The following is an 18889-nucleotide window of genomic DNA, read 5'->3' as shown; positions in this document are numbered from 1 at the left end:
CTCTTTTTCTAGTTCCTTGAAGTGTAAAATTAGGTTGTTTGAGATTTTTCTTATTTCTTAATATATGTGTTTATTGCTATAAACTTTCCTCTTAGAACTGCTTTTGCTGCATTCTACAAAATTGGGTATATTGTATTTTCATTTTAATTTGTTTCAAGATAATTTGTTTCTATTTTTAATTTTTTGAAAATGTTTATTTATTATTTTATTATTTTTGACAGAGACAGAATGCGAGTGGGTTAGGGGCAGAGAGAGAGGGAGACACAGAATCGGAAGCAGACTCCAGGCTCCGAGCTGTCGGCACAGAGCCCGACAGGGGGCTCGAACTCACGAGCTGTGAGATCACGACCTGAACCAAAGTCGGACGCTCAACCAACTGAGCCACCCAGGCGCCCCAATTTGTTTCCATTTTGATTTCTTCTTTGACCCATTGGTTGTTTAGAAGTGTGCTGTTTAGTTTCCGCATATTTGAAGATCTACTCACTTTCCTCTTGTTGAAACTTCTAATTTCCTGCCATTTGTGGTCAGAGAAGATAGCTGAAATTGATTTCAATATTTTTCAATTTGCTAAGATTGGTTTTGTGGCCTATCATATGATCTATCTTGGAGAATGTTCACAGGCACTTGAGAAGAATGTATGCTGTTGGTGGATGGAACATTCTATATGTGTCTGATAGGTCCATTTATTTTAGTGTGTTTCAATTCCATTGTTTCCTTGTTGATTTTCTGTCTGCACAATCTCTCCTTTGCTGACAGTGGGATAGTGAAGTCCCCTCCTGTTATTGTATTGTATATTTCTCCCTTAAGATTTGTTAGTATTTGCTTAATATATTTCAGTGCTCAGATGTTGGGAGTGTATATGTTTATAATTGTTATGTCTTCTTGACGTACAGAGGCTCCCCAATTTATGATGGTTTGACTTAGAATTTTTTTACTTTATGATGGTACAAAAATCATACTCATTCAGTAGAAACGATGCGCTGAATTTTGAGTTTTTAATCTCTTCCTGATCTAGTGATATGTCGTACTCTGTCATGATGGTGGGAGGCAGCAGGAAGCTTCAGTCTACTCACCCACGTGATCATGAGGGCAAGCAATTGGTATACTTGCAACAGTTCTGTACCCACATAATCATTTTGTTCTTCACTTTCAGTACCGCGTTCAATAAATTACCTGAGGTATTCAACTCTGTATTATAAAATAGGCTTTGTATTAGATGGTCTTGCCCAACTGTAGGCTAAACTAAGTGTTGCTAGCACATTTAATGTAGGCTCAGCTATCATGTTTGGTAGGTTAGGTGCATGAAATGCATTTTCAACTTATATTTTCAACTTTTGATCAGTTTATCAGGATGTAACTCTAGTGGAAGAAGATGGGTGTTGACCCTTTTATCATTATATAATGATCTGCTTGGTCTCTTGTTGCCAATTTTGGGCTTGAAGTCCATTTTGTCTGACGTGAGTATGGCTACACCCGCTTTCTTCTGGCTACCATTTCTTGGAGTATCATCCTCTGTCCCTTCACTTTGAGTCTATGTGTTTGGAGCTGGGAAGAGTCTCCTGAAGGCAGCATGCAGTCGGGTCTTTGTTTCAATTCATTCAGACACTCTGTTCCTTTTGATTGGTAAGTTCAATCCATTTACATTTAAGGTGATTATTGATATATGAGGACTTACTATTGCCATTTTATCTTTTGTGTTCTGATTGTTTTGTGTCTCAATTGTCTTGTCTTTTTCTCTTTCTTTCTTTCTTTTGTTTGATTTTTAGGTTGGTGGTTTTTTATGACATTTTGCTCAGTCCTTCCCTGCTTTTTATTGTATTTTATTTTTTTAAACTTTTTTTCAAATGTTTATTTATTTTTGAGAAAGAGAGAGAGAGAGAGAGGGAGGGAGGGGGAGAGAGAGAGGAAAACACAGAATCTGAAGCTGGCACCAGGCTCTGAGCTGTCAGCACAGAGCCTGACGTGGGGCTCAAACTCACAAACTGGGAGATCATGACCTGAGCCGAAGTCGGAAGCTTAACTGACTGAGCCACCCATGTGCGCCCTCCCCCCCTTTTTAGATGTTTTGGTTTTGCTCCAGATTTTTGTTTTGTGGTTCCCGTGAGATTTGTATAAAATGTCTTATAAATAAAATAATCCTTTTTCTGTTGATAGCAACTTATCTTCATTTGCCTCTACAGGTTCCGGCATTTTCCTCCTCCCTTTTTATACTTTTGTTATCACAAATTGTCTCTTTTTATGCTGGGAGTTCGTTTCCAAATTGTAGTAGCTATATTTATTTTTAATGCCTCTTTTTTAAAGCTTTATGTTACATTTAACATCCTATTGTAAGAGAGGGTTATAATTTTATGATTTTATCTATCACCTTTGTAAAAATCTGGGGTATTTTTGTCTTTTCATTTTAGGCAGAAGAGCTCCCTTCAACATTTTTTTGTAAGGCAGGTCTGGTGGTGGTGAACTCCATCAGCTTTTGTTTGTTTTTCTCCTTCATATCTGAAGGGTCACTTTGCTGAATAAAGTATTCTTGGCTGGAAATCTGAATTAGGACATTCACTCTCTCCTGGCCTGTAGTTTCTGTTGAAGAAATCTACTGATAATCTAATGGGGTTTTCTTTGTAGGTTATGTTCTCTTCTCCCTCCCCCCCACCCCCCCGCCCCAGCTGCCTTTAAGAATCCTTCTTTATGGTCAATTTTTGACAGCTTCATTATAATGTGTCTTAAAGAGGATCTTTCAGCATTGAGATACTAAGGTGACTAGTTAGCTTTGTGGACTTATATGTCTAGTTCTTTCCTCAGGTTTGGGAAGTTCTCAGCTATTATTTCTTTAAATAACCCTTCTGTCCCCTTCTCCTTCTGGTATATCCATAATTCTTTTGTTGGTCCCCCTAAGGGAGTCTGATAACTCTCGTACGGTTTCTTCACTTCTTAAAAATCTTAGTTCTCTCTCTGCTATTACCTGAATTATTTCTAGATTCCTATCTTCTGGCTCGCCTGTTCTTTCTTCCCTCCCATCTGCTCTGTTTCCAATACTTTGTAATGTGTTCTTCATTTCCTCTGTTGAGTTCTTTATTTTCAGAATTTGAGTCTTTTTGGCAAAGCACTCCTTCTGTTCATTAATTTCATTCCTCAGTTCATTAAATTGACTTTCTGAGTTTTCTTCTAGCTTGCTGACTTTCTTCATAACCAGCTATTTTGAATTCTCTATCAGTTAGATCCTAATTTTCTGTGACTTGGAGATTGGTTGCTGGAGAACTGTCTGCCATTTGCTTTTGGTGATACCATCTTACTGTGATTTTTCATGGTGTTTGATGAGATGAGCCTCTGCTGACACATTTGAAGTAATGGATGCCTTTCTTATTTTGGTAGAGTTCTATTGACTTTGATTTTAACAGTTCAACCGGTTGGGAATTAAAGACCTTTCTTTTATTTTTCAGCAGGTGGCGATATAGTGTAATTTTTTTCCCCTCTTACCTAAACTGCTTTACGGCTGTATTTGGGAGCACACACTTTCCACCCGCCACCTGCTCTTCTGGCGGGGTCACTGAGGCTGTCATAGTTACCCGTGCACTAGCGTCTCACCAGTGCTGAGGTTGCCAGGGTTGCTGGCGCGCGGCTGGGTCTGCTAGGGTCATGGGTACTGCTGCTGCCCAGGGTTGTTGGGGATACCATGGTCTCGGAGGCCTCTGCCACTGCCAGGGTCACTGGGTTTACAGGCACCACTGCTGCTGTTCCCCTGGTTTTCCTGCCTCCATGAGGTCCAGTCTACCCACCTTCAATGTACAGATGTATGGTTCTCTGTGGAGTCCTGATGTGCTGTTGAGGAACCCCTGTTGGGTGATGGGTGCCCTACTCATTGCAAATTAAAGGGAGAAACAAAAGATTTCTCATGCTGCCATGTGCTGATGTCACTCCCCCCAAATTTCTTAGCAGTTCATGCAGATTTTGTTATTTTGCTCATAATATAAAAATGTCACAAATCGCTTACCATCTGCTAAGGTCAAGTTCTAGCCAGAGACTGGTGCTATGGCTCTGTGTGCCCCCACCCAGGACATCACCTGTCCCAGGAGGTGGAAATCCACTTTGTCGGTCCCTCCGGCTCACCAATCAGTAGCGACCTGGACGAATGACCAGACCAGGCCCTGGCCCACTGGTATTACCTGCTTGCAGATACTAGGGAGGCAAGCCTGTTACAGGTTGCCTCTTCCTAAACACTCAGACTAGTTTTTATTTTCCAGTCACTTTGACATCTTAATACAACATTGACGTACTTAAAAAAAAGTTATCACATTTTTTATTGCAAAATTATACTCATTGTAGAATAACTGAAATTTAGACTCTGAACAGGAAAATAAAAATCTTTTCTAATTTTCCACGAATAGAAAAAATCCCTGGTGATATTTTGTGGATTCCTGCCATGTTGATATATAAATGCTAAGTATAAGAACAGGTTTAGGGATAAAATTAGGATCATAAAAGAGATCCACTTTTGTGGCCAGAATGCTTCAAATGTATATTCACTATTATATCAGTAACATTTCCTAATGTAATTAAATATTCCTCTACACTGTAATTTTTATTAGTCTTATTAAATAGCCATTCCATAATTTATTTAGTCCTTTATCTAGACATACCTGGAAGGCTGTTTCTAAGTTTTAAAGTTCTGCGATGAACATCATTTTATATGTCTTTGTATTTCTGTTTATTTCCTCAGGCAGAATTTCTAAAAGGGGGAATTTAGGGTAAAAAGGAATGAATGTTGGAAGATTCTTGATCCATATTGCCATATGATTGCTATTTATAATGCATATGAACAATTTATTTGTTTCACCAGCAGTGTGTAAGAATTCCACAATCAGCACCCATGGTTCAAGATTGAGAATCCTACATTTAAAAAATCTAGTTTTGCCAATTTGGTGGGCAAAAGTGGTACCTTGTGTTTTGAGTTATAAATTTTTCCATGACCATTGAGTTTATCTTCTTGCATTCTCACTGCTCATTTGTATTGCTGCTTTATGAATAAGGTTAGCAAAGCACCAAGCCATAAAGATAATATCCTTTGCCTATTTTTTCTTTCATATTCTTTTTGATTTGTTAGAGCTTCTCCTATATTAAGGACCTTAGCCAAATTTCTGTCATTTATGTTACATATATATTTGCCCAATCTTTTCTTTTATATGTTGCATTTTGACTTACAGAAAATTTCCCCCTATATTGCATAAACCTATTAATTTTTGCAAATACTTATTTTAACTACCGCCTAGAACAATGTATCGATTTGCAAACACTGCCTTTCTGTACTCACAGTTCACTGAACAATTTTACTCAAACTATTCACAAACATCTTTGACATTGTGTTTGTCCTCACTGGATCACTGTTGAGTTGCCTTTCGAGTCACCTGGAAGTTGTTTTGGGCGCATTGTGGTAGTCATTGGTGCTATCTGATAAATGTTTCTAGCTGTCCACAGTTTGGGTCCGTGATGACATCCCTTTGTGGTTGGGTGGGGTCCTGTAAGCCATTTTAATTAGTGAGTTTTGAGTGGCAGTGACTGATATATAGTGTCATTTCTAGGCTGAACCATTGACTGGTCAGGGCCAAATGCCGTGGGACACCCTCTTTCCCTCGGCACAGTGACTAGCAATGTTCCAGATGCAAGCTCTGTTCTCTGAGAGACTGTGATAAGCAGAGCTCACTATTGACCATGGTGATGTGTAGCTGAATGAGAAATAAACCTTTGTGGTCTGAAGCTTCTGAGCTTTTGGGGCTATTTGTTACCACAGCATAATGTAGCCTCTCCTTACTGACACAGTTCATCATGTCCCCTTAATTTGGGTTATATCAGATGCACCATTAAAAAAAAAACTCTGTGTAATGCAGTCCCTGGAATTTTTATCCCAAGCCACAAGTGGCCATCTGTATAATATTAGAGCAGCTGCTGTTTTCATTTTTCCTAAATTGTGTATTCTTACTTTTGACAACTTATCCACCTACTGAATTGCTTTTTATTTGGGGGGATGAATAAAAACCTTTTAATCTGAAAAATATTAAGCACAACAAAAGTAGAGTGACTAGTATAATGAATCCCCACGGATCCATTGCTGAGCTTTAACAATGACCAGGCTTGCAGAAATTTTGAAAGGTTTTATGTAGTAATATTTCTTACTTAGTTTTGGTAAATATTTTCCTTTTGCTTTTATGCTTAGAAAGTCCCTCTCTGCCACAATATCAGTGATTGGATTATATTTCCATGCAGCTGTTTTGTGTGTTCATTATTTGTCACTTCTAGTCTTTTCTGTACTCCGTGTTGAAGGTGGTGGTGAATTCACAAAGGGCTTTAAATGGGGACGGTGGATCCTCCTGTAAGGAGCTACGCTTACGCTTACTTTCAGAAGGCTGCTGGCTTCACCTGTAGGAGAAAGGGGCTGGTCTCAGTTTGTGTTCCTTCATAAAAAGACCCTGAGACCAGGGCCAAGGAGCAGGTAGTTAATCTGGGGGGAGTGTGAGCTGGTGAGCAGGTTGTCCCTGTGGGAGCTGGGGTCAACTTCTCTGGAGAGCCCCTGTGACCTTGCCACCAGGACAGTGCAGCTGGGTGGTGGCCTCTGGGGTGTTAACTCCTCCCAGTCTGGGCTGTGTGCACACTGGGGAGCACACTCCACTGGAGCCTGGCAGGTCCTCACCCAGAGGAGCAGAGAAGCCAGCTGGCTGGTGAGCAGGAAGCCACGGCTGGCTGGAGCTGCGTGCCACAGCCAAGTCACCAGGATCACGGCGTCTGCCTCATGTTCCCATCGGGTTCCACGGGAGTTCAAGAGTGTGCTGGTGGTGTCATGATCTCTGGAAAGGCCAACAATGGATGGTATGGTTGCCCTTGGCTTCTGATTAAATCCTTCCCTCAAGGCCATGTTTAATGGCGCCTATTGTTGCCTCTAATTATGACCTATTTTGCCATGTGTCCACTTTGGAAGGAAGACCCTTATGCAATCCTGTCTCATTTCTAGCAGGATCCAAACACACCATGATTAACCTTTCTGATGTCAAGGGGGTTGGTGAAGGGTTTTCATTCATGTCAATCCCTTAAGCTGGTTGGTGTTTTCACTGGGTTCAAATAAGTCAATGCCGCCAATAAGGCCACAGGGTGAGTGACCAAGAGTCTTGGTTCTCCTGGGACTGGGAGCTCCTTGGAAGTGGGACTTTCAGTGTTAAAAATGGGAAACCAAGATGGTTGACCATCCCACCTATGGCTGGCCAGCACTTAATAAGTTTCACCTAAAACCTGCCAGCCTTTTCTTCCATTTCTCTTGATCACAAATAACGGGAACTGTAAGTGCAACAATCATTTCAGAGAATGGATTGCAGACTCCACACTTTGGCAGCTCCTGCTCAACTGTGAACCTTTGCTTGGTTTCAAAGCATAAATCAGGGCTCATGGAGTGTTCCTGAGAGCTCCTTGGCAGGAGGCATCCATTGCCTGCCAGAGGCCCCAACATTTGCTGCCACTGTGTCAGCCCCACTGCTCTGATTAAGTTTCAGCAGGCTGCACCAGGGCTCTGCCTCGCCAACACCCAATTCATCAGCATCTCCCTAGGCAGCCCTCTGCTCCCCTTGCCTGGATGGTTCCTTTCGAGTCACACTCTTGCAAGTGATCTCTCTTTACTGCATTCCAGCCCGAAGATCTGGGATCTGTGCTTGGGTCCTTCGAAATCCCACAGGGATTGATTCCTAAACAATCAGTGCTCTGTCTCATCTGTCAGAGGGCTTTCTGTAGCCTCGTCTTTAAATATTCCTGTAGCCTTGTCTATTTCTGTAGCCTTGTCTTTAAATATTCCCTCCGGTAGCAATCCTGAACCGTGATTACTAAGAGGTTGGGGTGTAGCCGTCAGAGCCAGCCACAGACTTACCAGGGTTACCCTGGGTAGCTGTACTTCCTCAAGATGCGGAAAGAAGTTCATGAATCAACTGTCACTTTCCAGGCCCTCTGTGTTGTCGGAATTGCCTTCTGGTTGTCAGGACAGCGTCAGACTCTGTGGTCCCCAACGTCTGGGCTCTGTTACTCCACCAGTCTCTGCAAAGGCTGCGTCTTTCTGACCAGCAAACACATCACCTTACTGGTCCTTTATTACCCAGACAGCGATGACTCCAAGCCTAAGATTAAGTTTTGTCAAACTGCACCCTCGAGATGGCAGCAGATGGCAGTGGGTGTCGGCCCACGTCCCTTAGACCTTCCGTGCACTGTGGTTTCCGAATGCCAGCACCGCATCGGCATCTCTTTGTGGAAGGGCTTTCTCCCAAGAGGCTGACAGCTGGTGGGCACACCTGCCCCAGGGGGGCCGCAAGTACTGTGGCATTTATGTGGATCAGGATTTTCACCTCTGATAGCTTCAGGGTCCACGTGGTTTTCCAGCTTCCTGGTGGGACTGAGCTCAGGGTGTTCACAGTGGTGGCTGGCTCGATAACACACACTTTCCTGGTCCCTTTCTTCCCTGTCACACCTCCCCATTCACTACTGGGGTTCCCTTTGCCTCCCAAAGCAACTACTTGAACAATCCTTGTTTCAGTGTCTGCTTTTGGGGGGGGGGGCTCCCAAACTAAGAAAAAAGTCAATTATTGGATTATTTCATAATTCAGGGGTCTAGGACTGTCACCTACTTCCCACAGAAGATGTGAAAAATGCTTTTACTATATGGTCAACATGTAGACTAGAAAGGGGAATAAAAAGTTGCCTCCTCTTTTTTCTTGTCTGCTCCTTGCTGCCTCAAGTATTCATCGAGCAAATTTAGGAGATACAAACTCAAATCCCTAAGGAGTCAGGTCGGTGATGTTTATGTGGAGAACAAATGTCAGACAATTGGGAGTGGGGAGGTCTGTGGCGAAGAACACATCCCCAGAAAGGTCTCTCGACTCTTTTTCCTCTTCCTCTATCATTACTATCTTGGTCAAACAAAACCTACCTGCAGGATGCTAACATTCAAAGACAAGCATAAGACCTACCTTTGTCCACTAGGTAATTATCTGACTCCTTTGTTTAGGTGGAGACCATCTTTCAGAGGTGGACTTTCCTTTAGAGTAGACCAGACAACTGAAATAACTGAGAGGAGATCTTTGCTCATGTATCATATACCATCATGCACGAGATTCTACAGTTCTTTCCCCCCAAATTGTCACCCTGAAACAAGGAAAGAACCACTCCCACAGCTTGGGGTTTCGAAAGTCGAATGAGAAATCATGTATTTTTCATTATACTTCACTTTCTAAAATATTTACATGCTGTCATCTGAAGATAAGTCATAACAATTTTTCTCTTAAGTTTTGGAGCAGTTGGCATGCTTTCCAGAACAATCACACTTGAAAGGGCCTTTTTAGTTGCGACAGGGGAGGCTACAGATGGAGGAGAGAGAAATACTCAGACTTAAGATGCGGGGAACAGTTCAGAAGTTGTGGAAAATGACAGGAGCCACTGGGGGATGTGCTGCATTGAATGCCTTGTGCATTTGTAAATTGCGACTGAGGGCGGATGTCACCTACATGTCTCTCTGTCGGCCTTGTGTGTCAAAAAAATGCTTCTCAGTGGAAATCCATGTCTGCTGGACATCTGCCAAGTGTCCCCCAGGGGACTTGTTGTCACCCGGTCCTGGGCTCGGATGTGTGACCATTTCTCTCCAGCCACACAGTGAACAGCGCGATATGCAAACAAGCTGCTTGTGCGTCTAAGTTTCATCCTAACAACTCCCAAGGGTTGAGGCACTGAAATGGCACTGAAATGGGGCAGCACTATCGCCTCCTACCCCCTCACCCCTTGATCCTGTTTCTAAGCCCCCTCTATAAACTGAACTGTGCTTTTCAAGCATCAGGGGCCCTTGTGGCTGTCTCAGATGGGCTGAATGTCAATGGCATCATGAGAATTTTTGCAAGCTTCTCTTCTGAGGAACGATATTAGAGAATGAAGGAAAGATGACTCTCAAGGTGCCAGATGAGAATGAGTTGTAATGGGATCAACGGTCAGCCATCTTGGCTTTCAAAAAGGGAGTCAGTTGACATCAAGAGTAACTAAAAAAGTAACCATACTGTTTCTGCACTGCTCGAGTCTGGCAAAATCTCTTTTTTTGACTATCCCTTCTAAGACTGAAAGGTGTATGGTTTTCTAGGGCTGCTGTAGGAAAATACCACAAACTGGGTGGTGTAAACCACAGAAATATATTGTCTAGACATTCTGGAGGGTCAAAGTCAAGGTGTTGAGAAGGCTGGTTCCTTCTGAAGGCTAGGAGTGAGAATCTGTCCCATGCCTCTCCCCTAGCTACTGACAAGTTTGGGTGTTCCTTGACTTGTAGAGGCATCACCCTGATCTCTGCCTTCATGTTCTCTTGGCACTCTTCCTCTGCATCTGTGTCCAAAAATATTAAAAAAATCATGTTTTTTACAACATGATTTTTAAAAAATGCTTATTTATTTTTGAGAGACAGACAGAATGTGAGCAGGGGAGGAGCGGAGAGAAAGGAAGGCACAAGACACACAATCTGAGGCAGGCTCCAGGCTCTGAGCTGTCAGCACACAGCCCAATGCGGGGCTCGAACCCACGAACTGTGAGATCATGACCTGAGCCGAAGTTGGATGCTTAACTGACTGAGCCACCCAGGCGCCCCTAAATTACCTTTTTAACACAGACATCAGTCATATCAGATTAGGGGCCCACTCTGCTCCAGAATGAACTCGTCTTAACTAATTACATCTTTCATGGCCCTATTTCCAAATAAGGTCCTTTCTGAGATATGGGGGGGGGGGTTAGGATTTCAATATATGAGTTTTGACTGGGGGGCGGGGAAAATCCAGCCCATAACAGAGAAGAAACATGGTGTTATATTTCTATTGAGACTTCTGGAAGATTTCAACGGTTTAGAAGAAACTTCTCCATCAGAGGTCTGAAAAGCCAGTGTGGGGGTAGACAACTGCCACTTGACATTACCGGAATGGAAAAGAAGGGGCTCTGTTAGCAACCTTCTGACTGATCTCTGACCTTTCAAGTTCTAAACCTTTCCAACAGAACCACATTTGCTAGTTTGGGAGCCCACCAGAGAGAGAAGTGTCTCCCCTAATTTGGGGTCAAGATTTCCCCTCAGGCATTGGAGGGGAGCAAACGGCAGTTGGAATAGAGCCTGACAGGTTGTGACAAACAAGAATGCTAATGGCGTCATGTCCACGTAGAAGGAGCACATGAACATAAGCCCCAAGCAAGAGGAAAAGTGGATTCAGAGAAGGACACACAGAGCCAGTGAGAGACAGGAACTATAAGCATGGCCAAGACCCACGACCGTGGGGCCCCCGTGGAAATCTCCACACACTCTCGTGGCTGGAGCCCTGCAGCCACGCTGGGTCCAGAACGTCTGTCTGGTCTCAGCCTGTACAAGGTTCTGCCTGAATCCCCTCTCAGTGCCCTTGTCTCTCCTCGTGCATCCCTATAAGAAACCCCTGAAGTTGAGCCACTGGGCCCCTGCTCCTGCAGCTCAGAGACAAACCAGAGCATCTGGCTTGGTAATCAATCCCTTCAACATACCACCTGGATAGGGTTGTGCGGTGTTCCAGAAAACGAGTCACCTCTGCCGCCTTTTCCTAGTCACTGGGGATGTTTTTTTAAGTTTTATTTATTTTGAGAGAGACAGAGACAGCATGAGTGGGGGTGGGGTGGAGAGAGAGAGAGAGGGGTGGGGGAGAGGGAGAGAGAGAATCCCAAGCAGGCTCCATGCTGCCAGCTGCGGAGCCTGATGTGGGGCTCAAACCCATGAACCGTGAGATCATGACCTGAGCTGAAACCCAGAGTCAGAAGCTTAACTGATTGAGCCACCCAGGCACTCCAGCACTGGGGATTTTTTAAAACCACATTATCTTGTGGTCTTAGTATCTTAGGGTTACCGGATACATTTTCTAGAAGTCAGTTAGAGTAGCACCTCTCAAACTTGAGTGTGACCTTGTTAAAATGCAAATACTCTTTAAAAATTTTTTTTTAAATTTTTTTAACATTTATTCATTTTTGAAAGGCAGAGAGAGACAGAGCATGAATGGGGGAGGGGCAGAGAGGGAGACACAGAAACAGAGGCAGGCTCCAGGCTCTGAGCTATCAGCACAGAGCCCGACGCGGGGCTCAAACTCATGGACCGTGAGATCATGACCTGAGCCGAAGTTGGCTGCTTAACCAACTGAGCCACCCAGGCACCCCTAAAAAATTTTTTTTAATGTTTATTTTTTTTTTGAGAAAGAGACAGAGACAGAGCATGAGCGGGGGGAGGGGCAGAGAGAGAAAGAGACACAGAATCTGAAGCAGGCTCCGGGCTCTGAGCTGTCAGCCCAGAGCCTGATGCAGGGCTTGACCTCATGAATAGTGAGATGATGACCTGAGCTGAAGTCAGACGCTTAACGGATGGAGCCACCCAGGTGCCTCTAAAATGCAAATTCTGATGTATCAGGTGGGTGGGTGGGGCGGAGCCTCTGCATTTCTCACAAACTTGCAGGTGGGCCAGTGGTCACACTTTGAGCACCACTGATGTGGATTATTTTACCAAAGAAGAAAACGAGGCACAAAGAAGCTAAGGACTAATCCAAAGTCCTATGGCCAGAAAGGGTTAGGATTGAGATGAGAATTCTGGCCTCCCAGCTCTCAAGCTCAGCTCTCTAACTTGCTCATCCCAGTCCTTAAAAAAGTGCCTGCAGCAGAAGCACACCTCTTGTCATGCAAGCTGGCTGTCTAGTGAAAATGAAGACAGGGACAGATCAGCAGAAGAACCCAAGGTTCTGATGATCCAGTGCCCCACTGGATGCTTCCCTGGTGCTTCCCTGGGTGTGGAACCTGTGACAGCCGTGATCGGGAGAGAAATCACGGATGGAAAGACACAGAGGCCTGGCTGTGTTCCAATAAAACTTTATTTGCAAAGACAGCTAGTGCATTGGGTCTGCCCTGTGGGCCAAGGTCAGCTGAGCCCCTTTCTAAGGGGCTGCACTTTGTTTGACCTACTGTTTACTATTGTTTAGGACCCAGACACCGTTGATTTTTGTCCATTGAGATGGTTTAGTCCATTAAGACTAGGAATTGCGGAAGCAAGAAACAATTTGAGGATCCCAAAGTTAAAATTTACACCTTAATTTAATCAAATCAAATTGAACTCATTTAAGCAATTCTTTTACAAATTTTATACTTCGTAGTATTCATAGATTTGGATTCCATAGAAATATGAAAAAGGACATGAGAACAAAAGTTAGGGAATGATTTTTGAGGCCATGGTTGGTGAACAGAGGGGAGAAAATGGGATAGGAGAAGACTTAGCCTAAAAAAAACCCCACACTGTTAGGCCCAAACTTAGTTCTGAGCTTCCTGGCAGCCAAGGGAAAGAATGAACCTCATTTCTAATGTCTTAGAATGGGTTCACTAGAAGCAGAGCCCAAGGCAGGGACTTGAGCTCATCAGGTGTATTAAGAACGTGCACTAAGGGGAAATGTGTCAATGAGGGAGTGAAACAAGATAGGCGAGGTAGGAACCTCAAAACGGTGTGCTCTCAAGCAAAGTCAACCCTTGCTTGGCTTGATTCACTGGGGTCTCTGGAGCATACATTACACCACGGAGTGGTAACTACTGGGGTCAAGTGGTCTGGCCTCTTCTCCCTGAATCAATCATTGGCTGTGGGCTGCCTCCTGGGTGTGTGTGTGGGCATAACCATCTGGATGAAAGCCTCCCATCAGCTAGGGCAATTCTACAGGGAGGGGGCAGCTGTGTGAGTCATTGTAACTGGGGGGTTCCCCGTCCCCACCCCACCCCCACCTGATAAAGGGGACGTAGTGGGCACCACTGACGTTCACCACAGGTACAGTTTTCTATAGGACTTTTAATCTTTCAACCCTCCAATTTCATTCATGTATTAATTCCACATCTACTTATTGAACAGCTGATCTACTTTTCAAGCACTAGGCCAGTTTCTGAGACTAGCTGGAGAGGAAAAGACCTGTTCTCTGACCTTAGGAAACGTATAGAAAAAGTTGCCTTCACGATTATCAAAAAGATAAGTGTTGGTGAGGATGCAGAGAAAAGTGAACCCCTGTGCCCTGTTGGTGGGAACGTAAGTTGGTGCAGCCACTATGAAAAACAGTATGGAGGTTCCTCAAAACATTAAAAACGGAACTACCATATGATTCAGCAGCCCCACTTCTGGGATAATCTGAAGGAAATGATAGTACTATATTTTTTTTAAATTTATTTAAGTAGACTCCATGCCCAGTGTGGAGCCCAAAGTGGGGCTTGAACTCATGACCCTAAGCTCAAGCCCTGAGCTGAGCTCAAGAGTCAGATGCTTAAACGACTGAGCCACCCGGGTGGCCCTGAAATTACTATCTTTAGATACCTGCACCACTATTTCACATCAGCGTTATTCACACTAGCCAAGAAATGGGGCGCCTGGGTGGCGCAGTCGGTAAAGCGTCCGACTTCAGCCAGGTCACGATCTTGCGGTCTGTGAGTTCGAGCCCCGCGTCAGGCTCTGGGCTGATGGCTCAGAGCCTGGAGCCTGTTTCCGATTCTGTGTCTCCCTCTCTCTCTGCCCCTCCCCCGTTCATGCTCTGTCTCTCTCTGTCCCAAAAAAAATAAATAAACGTTGAAAAAAAAAAATTAAAAAAAAAAAAAAAAGAAATGGACACAACCTAAGTGTCCATCAATGCACGAATGCATTAAGAGAATACTGTATATACACATACATATATACCACCCCCCCACACACAACAGAATATTATTCAGCAATAAAAAGAAGGAAATCCTGCCATTTGTGCCAACTTGGATAGACCTTGAGGGCATTATGCTACTTAGTTGTCCACTCTAATTTTCTTCAATATTTTTACCTAAGCTACTGTTAAATTTCGGGTGTTTCATACCCATACCTATTTTAGTGATATAAATGTGTAAATAATAGGTTCATGTATATTTCACATAGACCATAAATAACAAAGATAAACATAAAACAGATGCATTTTGCAATTAATTTGTAGCAGTGCTAGTTTATATATCCAAATATGGCCATATCCATTTCATCCATTTGAAATTGGCCAAAATCCAAGAAGCAGACTTTCTAAAAATTCCTAAAAGGCACTTGCAAAAGTCCATATACTAAACTTCACACACTTGTCTTTCCCTCAGTGAGGACCTGGTTACTCTTACTCCACCACCATTGTTGTAATCTTAAAAAAAATGTTTTTTAATGTTTATCTTATTTTTGAGAGATAGAGACAGAGTTTGAGCAGGAGACGAGCAGAGAGAGAGGGAAATATGGAATCTGAAGCAGGTTCCAGGCTCTGAGCTGTCAGCACAGAGCCCGATGCGGGGCCCGAACCCACGAACTGTGAGATCATGACCTGTGCTGAAGTCGGATGCTTAACTGATTGAGCCACCCAGGCGCCCCACCATTGTTGTAATCTTGGGAAAATGCGACTCCTGCCCATGGCTGGTTAGACAGGCAAACTAAAGGCATCAAGAGGGTATCACTATCACCTGATGGTAAGTCCAGTCCTGAAGAAAACACTAAATACAACAAAATGATTAAGTACTCTTGAGTGGTTGGTGTTGTGGCACAAATGGCGATAATTTGGCATATCACAAGGGCACTAGAAGACTCAACAGTTTGGCAATTCAAATCTGGAGACTTCTATCCGAGGCCCAGGACTCTTAGAGCTGGGACAGGCCATCCCCAATGTGCCCTGAGTTCTTGACGCATAAAATTCACAAGCTTAGTGAAAAAAACAAAAACAAAAACAAAAACAAAACCCTGTGCTTTACTCCACAAAGTTTTGGGGGGACAGGTTAAGTGTCCACAATGGCCTGGATCAACACCAACCCTTCCCGGGGCACTTCTCACTACCAAACACTGGTATATTTATCTCATTTACACCTTACAATGATCCCAGGAGAAATGTAGGATTATCACAATTTTACAGGCAAGAAAACAGAGGCGCAGCGAGCGAGGTCAAGTCATTTGCAGACACACCCAGACGCTGACTGATGGAAATGGGACCCGAACCCAGAAGACTGATCCCAAGGCCTGGCTCAGGTCTTGTCCGATGTGACCCCTACTCTGAGATGCACGGAGGGTACCAACTTCCCCTCCATTGGTCGCTGACCTGGCTGCCCTCCCTTTGGGGGCTCTGCCTTGGTCTCTTTTCCTTGAGTTTGTCCATTCCTGGGCTAATCCCAGGGATGGGCAACCTGGAAATCCTGTGGCTCACAGCCCTGCCATTGGAATATCGTGGATCCACCACCCCATTTGCACCCAGACTCCACTGCCTGGGGGCTGCTCCCAGCTGTTGTGTGGCAAGGTGGGGGTGCCAACACAGACCCCCAGGGTGGCCGTCCTTCCTCCCCGGTCTTCACAGGGGCCAGACTAACATCACCATCTGAAGGCACCTCCGCCACCTTACTCCCCCTCCCCTTTGCCCTTTAAAGGAGTCCCCTCTGATAAATCTGCATGGCTAACCCTGTTTGGGGGTCCATTTCTTGGATGCCCTGAGCTAATGCACAAGGTAACAGCCCCACCTCTGCCCCATTCCCTGCTCCTTGTTTCATTCTCATCACCTCCACTGGACATCCCACCCTCCACCCCTCCCTCCAGAGGACCTGGGCCTGGTGGGCGCAGGAATGATCTTACCTTGTTGACGCCATCGGCCATAGCCTGAAGTGTGAGCTCCCGGGGTCCATCCACTGTCTTCCCGTTGTCTGTCGGGCCCCAGCTGGCACTGTAGATGTCGATCAGCTGAGGCATGTGGCTGATGGAAGAGGCCTCAATGATGTCTGTCATGAATGGCTGGTCTAGCATCCGGATACCTGTGGACCCAATTGGACAGGGAAACACCATGTTTTGGTCCCCCAGTGCACTGGAGATGGGGGAGGGGTGATGAGGGCTCAGGTTCTGGGTGTGGTTGGAGGGCCTGCCACCTGGGTGTCCTGGGGGACGCTGCAGAATCTGGAGTCCAACCTCAGGCTGTGTGGGCTACACCTTTAGAGGCTAAAAGAAAGACACATACACTGTCCCACTCAATCCTTTTAGGACTCCACCCACACCTTTCCTTATATAACTGAAGAAATTTTTTCCCACTGGAAACTTTACTAGAATTTCTAATGGGGAGAGACCACCTTTGCTGAAGAGATTCCTTGATAAGTCTATTTCCTTTTTTCTTCTTTTTTTTTTTTTTTAGTGTGAGAGAGAGAGAGCACATGCATGTGAGCAGGGGGTGGGAAGAGGGAGAAAGAGAGAGAAAGAGAATCTTAGCATGGAGCCCCATGTGGGGCTCTATCCCATGGCCCTGGGATCATGACCTGAGCCAAAATGAAGAGTTGGACATTCAATTGAGTGAGTCACTTAGGCGCCTCTTTTATTTTTTAATTTAATGTTTTATTTATTTTTGAGAGAGAAAGAGAGGGAGAGAGAGAGAGAAAATGAGCAGGGGAGGGACAGAGAGAGAGAGGGAGACACAGAATCCGCAAAGCACGCTCCAGGCTCTGAGCTGTCAGCATAGAGCCAGACACGGGGCTTGAACTTGGGAACCACAAGATCATGACCTGAGCCGAAGTCGTCGTTCAACCGACTGAGCCACCCAGGTGCCCCGACAAGTCTATTTCTAGGTGGAAGCTCAGCCTCCAGTGACTGGGTATTGACCAGGGGCCGGAGGAGGGGGCAGGGAAATAAACCCACTGTGCATGACAGTGGGCTGGGAGGAATTCAATTGATATTAAACTTTTAAGAGAATCCTAGAGGTTAAGGGGCAGAGAGAGGAATAGGGACAGTGCAAAGATCGAGGGAGTCAGAAAAAGATGATTCCCAAGTTGCATAGTAGCTAGAAGGGGCTGTGGGGAGGACAGAAATGTTGTATGGGTAATTCTGAAATATCCTGGAAATGGGGTGCATGATACAACCCCCTCCTCTTTCTCCCCTATGTCACCTTGGTAAAGTTTGTGCTACTCCAATAACCTGTAGGAGCGACTTCTTGCTGGGACATTAAAAAATTTGAGTCCTGCAGTCCACGAGTGTGTGTGGGTAAGCCTGAGCTGCACAAACGGATGCAGAAGGGACATGCCTGTGGGCATTCACAGTTCACACCACCTTCCGGCGGTCCAGAACAAGCCTCTCCAGGGTGAATGCAGCAGCTGCCCTGGGATGGGCATTTTGCCCTACTACTACCCTCCAGACATTGCTGCTTGGTGCCATGTCATACTGTTCTCTGCCTGACACGCTATTTCTCTTCTGTGCTAAGCAGCCTAGAATGTTAGAGTTGCTGACCTAAGTTGTTCTGTCCACAGGAGTCAGGAAGTAAAGGGGCCGGGCTCTACACCATCAAAACCTGGATCCTGACACCTCTTACCTATATTTACCATGGCCAAAAGACATGATTGCACAAACATCTCTCTCTAACATAACATAACATTTAAATAAGGACAACCCAGGTCCTTGCAGGGCTTGTGATGCTGACATGAAATTGTCTTCTCTCTAAGGGTCTCTCCTCCCTCCTCAGTGTCCCATAGCTACGCTTTGTCCTTGCATACAACTTCCCCCAGTGCTCCTCCTTCTCCTGACTAACCTATGTGTTTAGTAGGCATTTCCCCAGCAGTCTTTCCGGATCCGGCATCCCCCGTGAGCACCACACTTTCAGTCTTCCAGTATAATTATTTGCTTGTGAGTCTCATTTGTGGAAGATTACAACCTAAAGCAAGCACTGCTAAGAGAATCATCCAAAATAGGGGGTGAGGAGGACATGGAGGAGGCAAAGCCTCTGCACGGCTCTTGTTTCCGTTTTTGGAAGCCACTGCTGACTTTTGACTTCAGTCAATGACAATTTGTTGATTGCACCTTCACCACCTCCTGGAAAACATCCTTTTACTTTAG

General features: G+C 44.8%; 1 protein-coding gene across 1 annotated transcript in view; it reads right to left on the bottom strand.

Moving 5' to 3' along the window:
- PCSK2 (proprotein convertase subtilisin/kexin type 2) overlaps positions 1–18889 on the bottom strand; it is a 273542-nt gene that overhangs the window by 27228 nt on the left and 227425 nt on the right. Inside the window, exon 8 of the mRNA XM_045445369.1 lies at positions 16658–16833. Coding sequence (XP_045301325.1) covers positions 16658–16833 — 176 coding nt within the window. The remainder of the gene's footprint in view (positions 1–16657; positions 16834–18889) is intronic.

This window comes from Leopardus geoffroyi, chromosome A3 (assembly GCF_018350155.1).
Source record: "Leopardus geoffroyi isolate Oge1 chromosome A3, O.geoffroyi_Oge1_pat1.0, whole genome shotgun sequence".
Classification (NCBI taxonomy): domain Eukaryota; kingdom Metazoa; phylum Chordata; class Mammalia; order Carnivora; family Felidae; genus Leopardus; species Leopardus geoffroyi.
The sequence above is the reverse complement of the archived record's forward strand: the minus strand, read 5'-3'. Positions and strand labels throughout refer to the sequence as shown.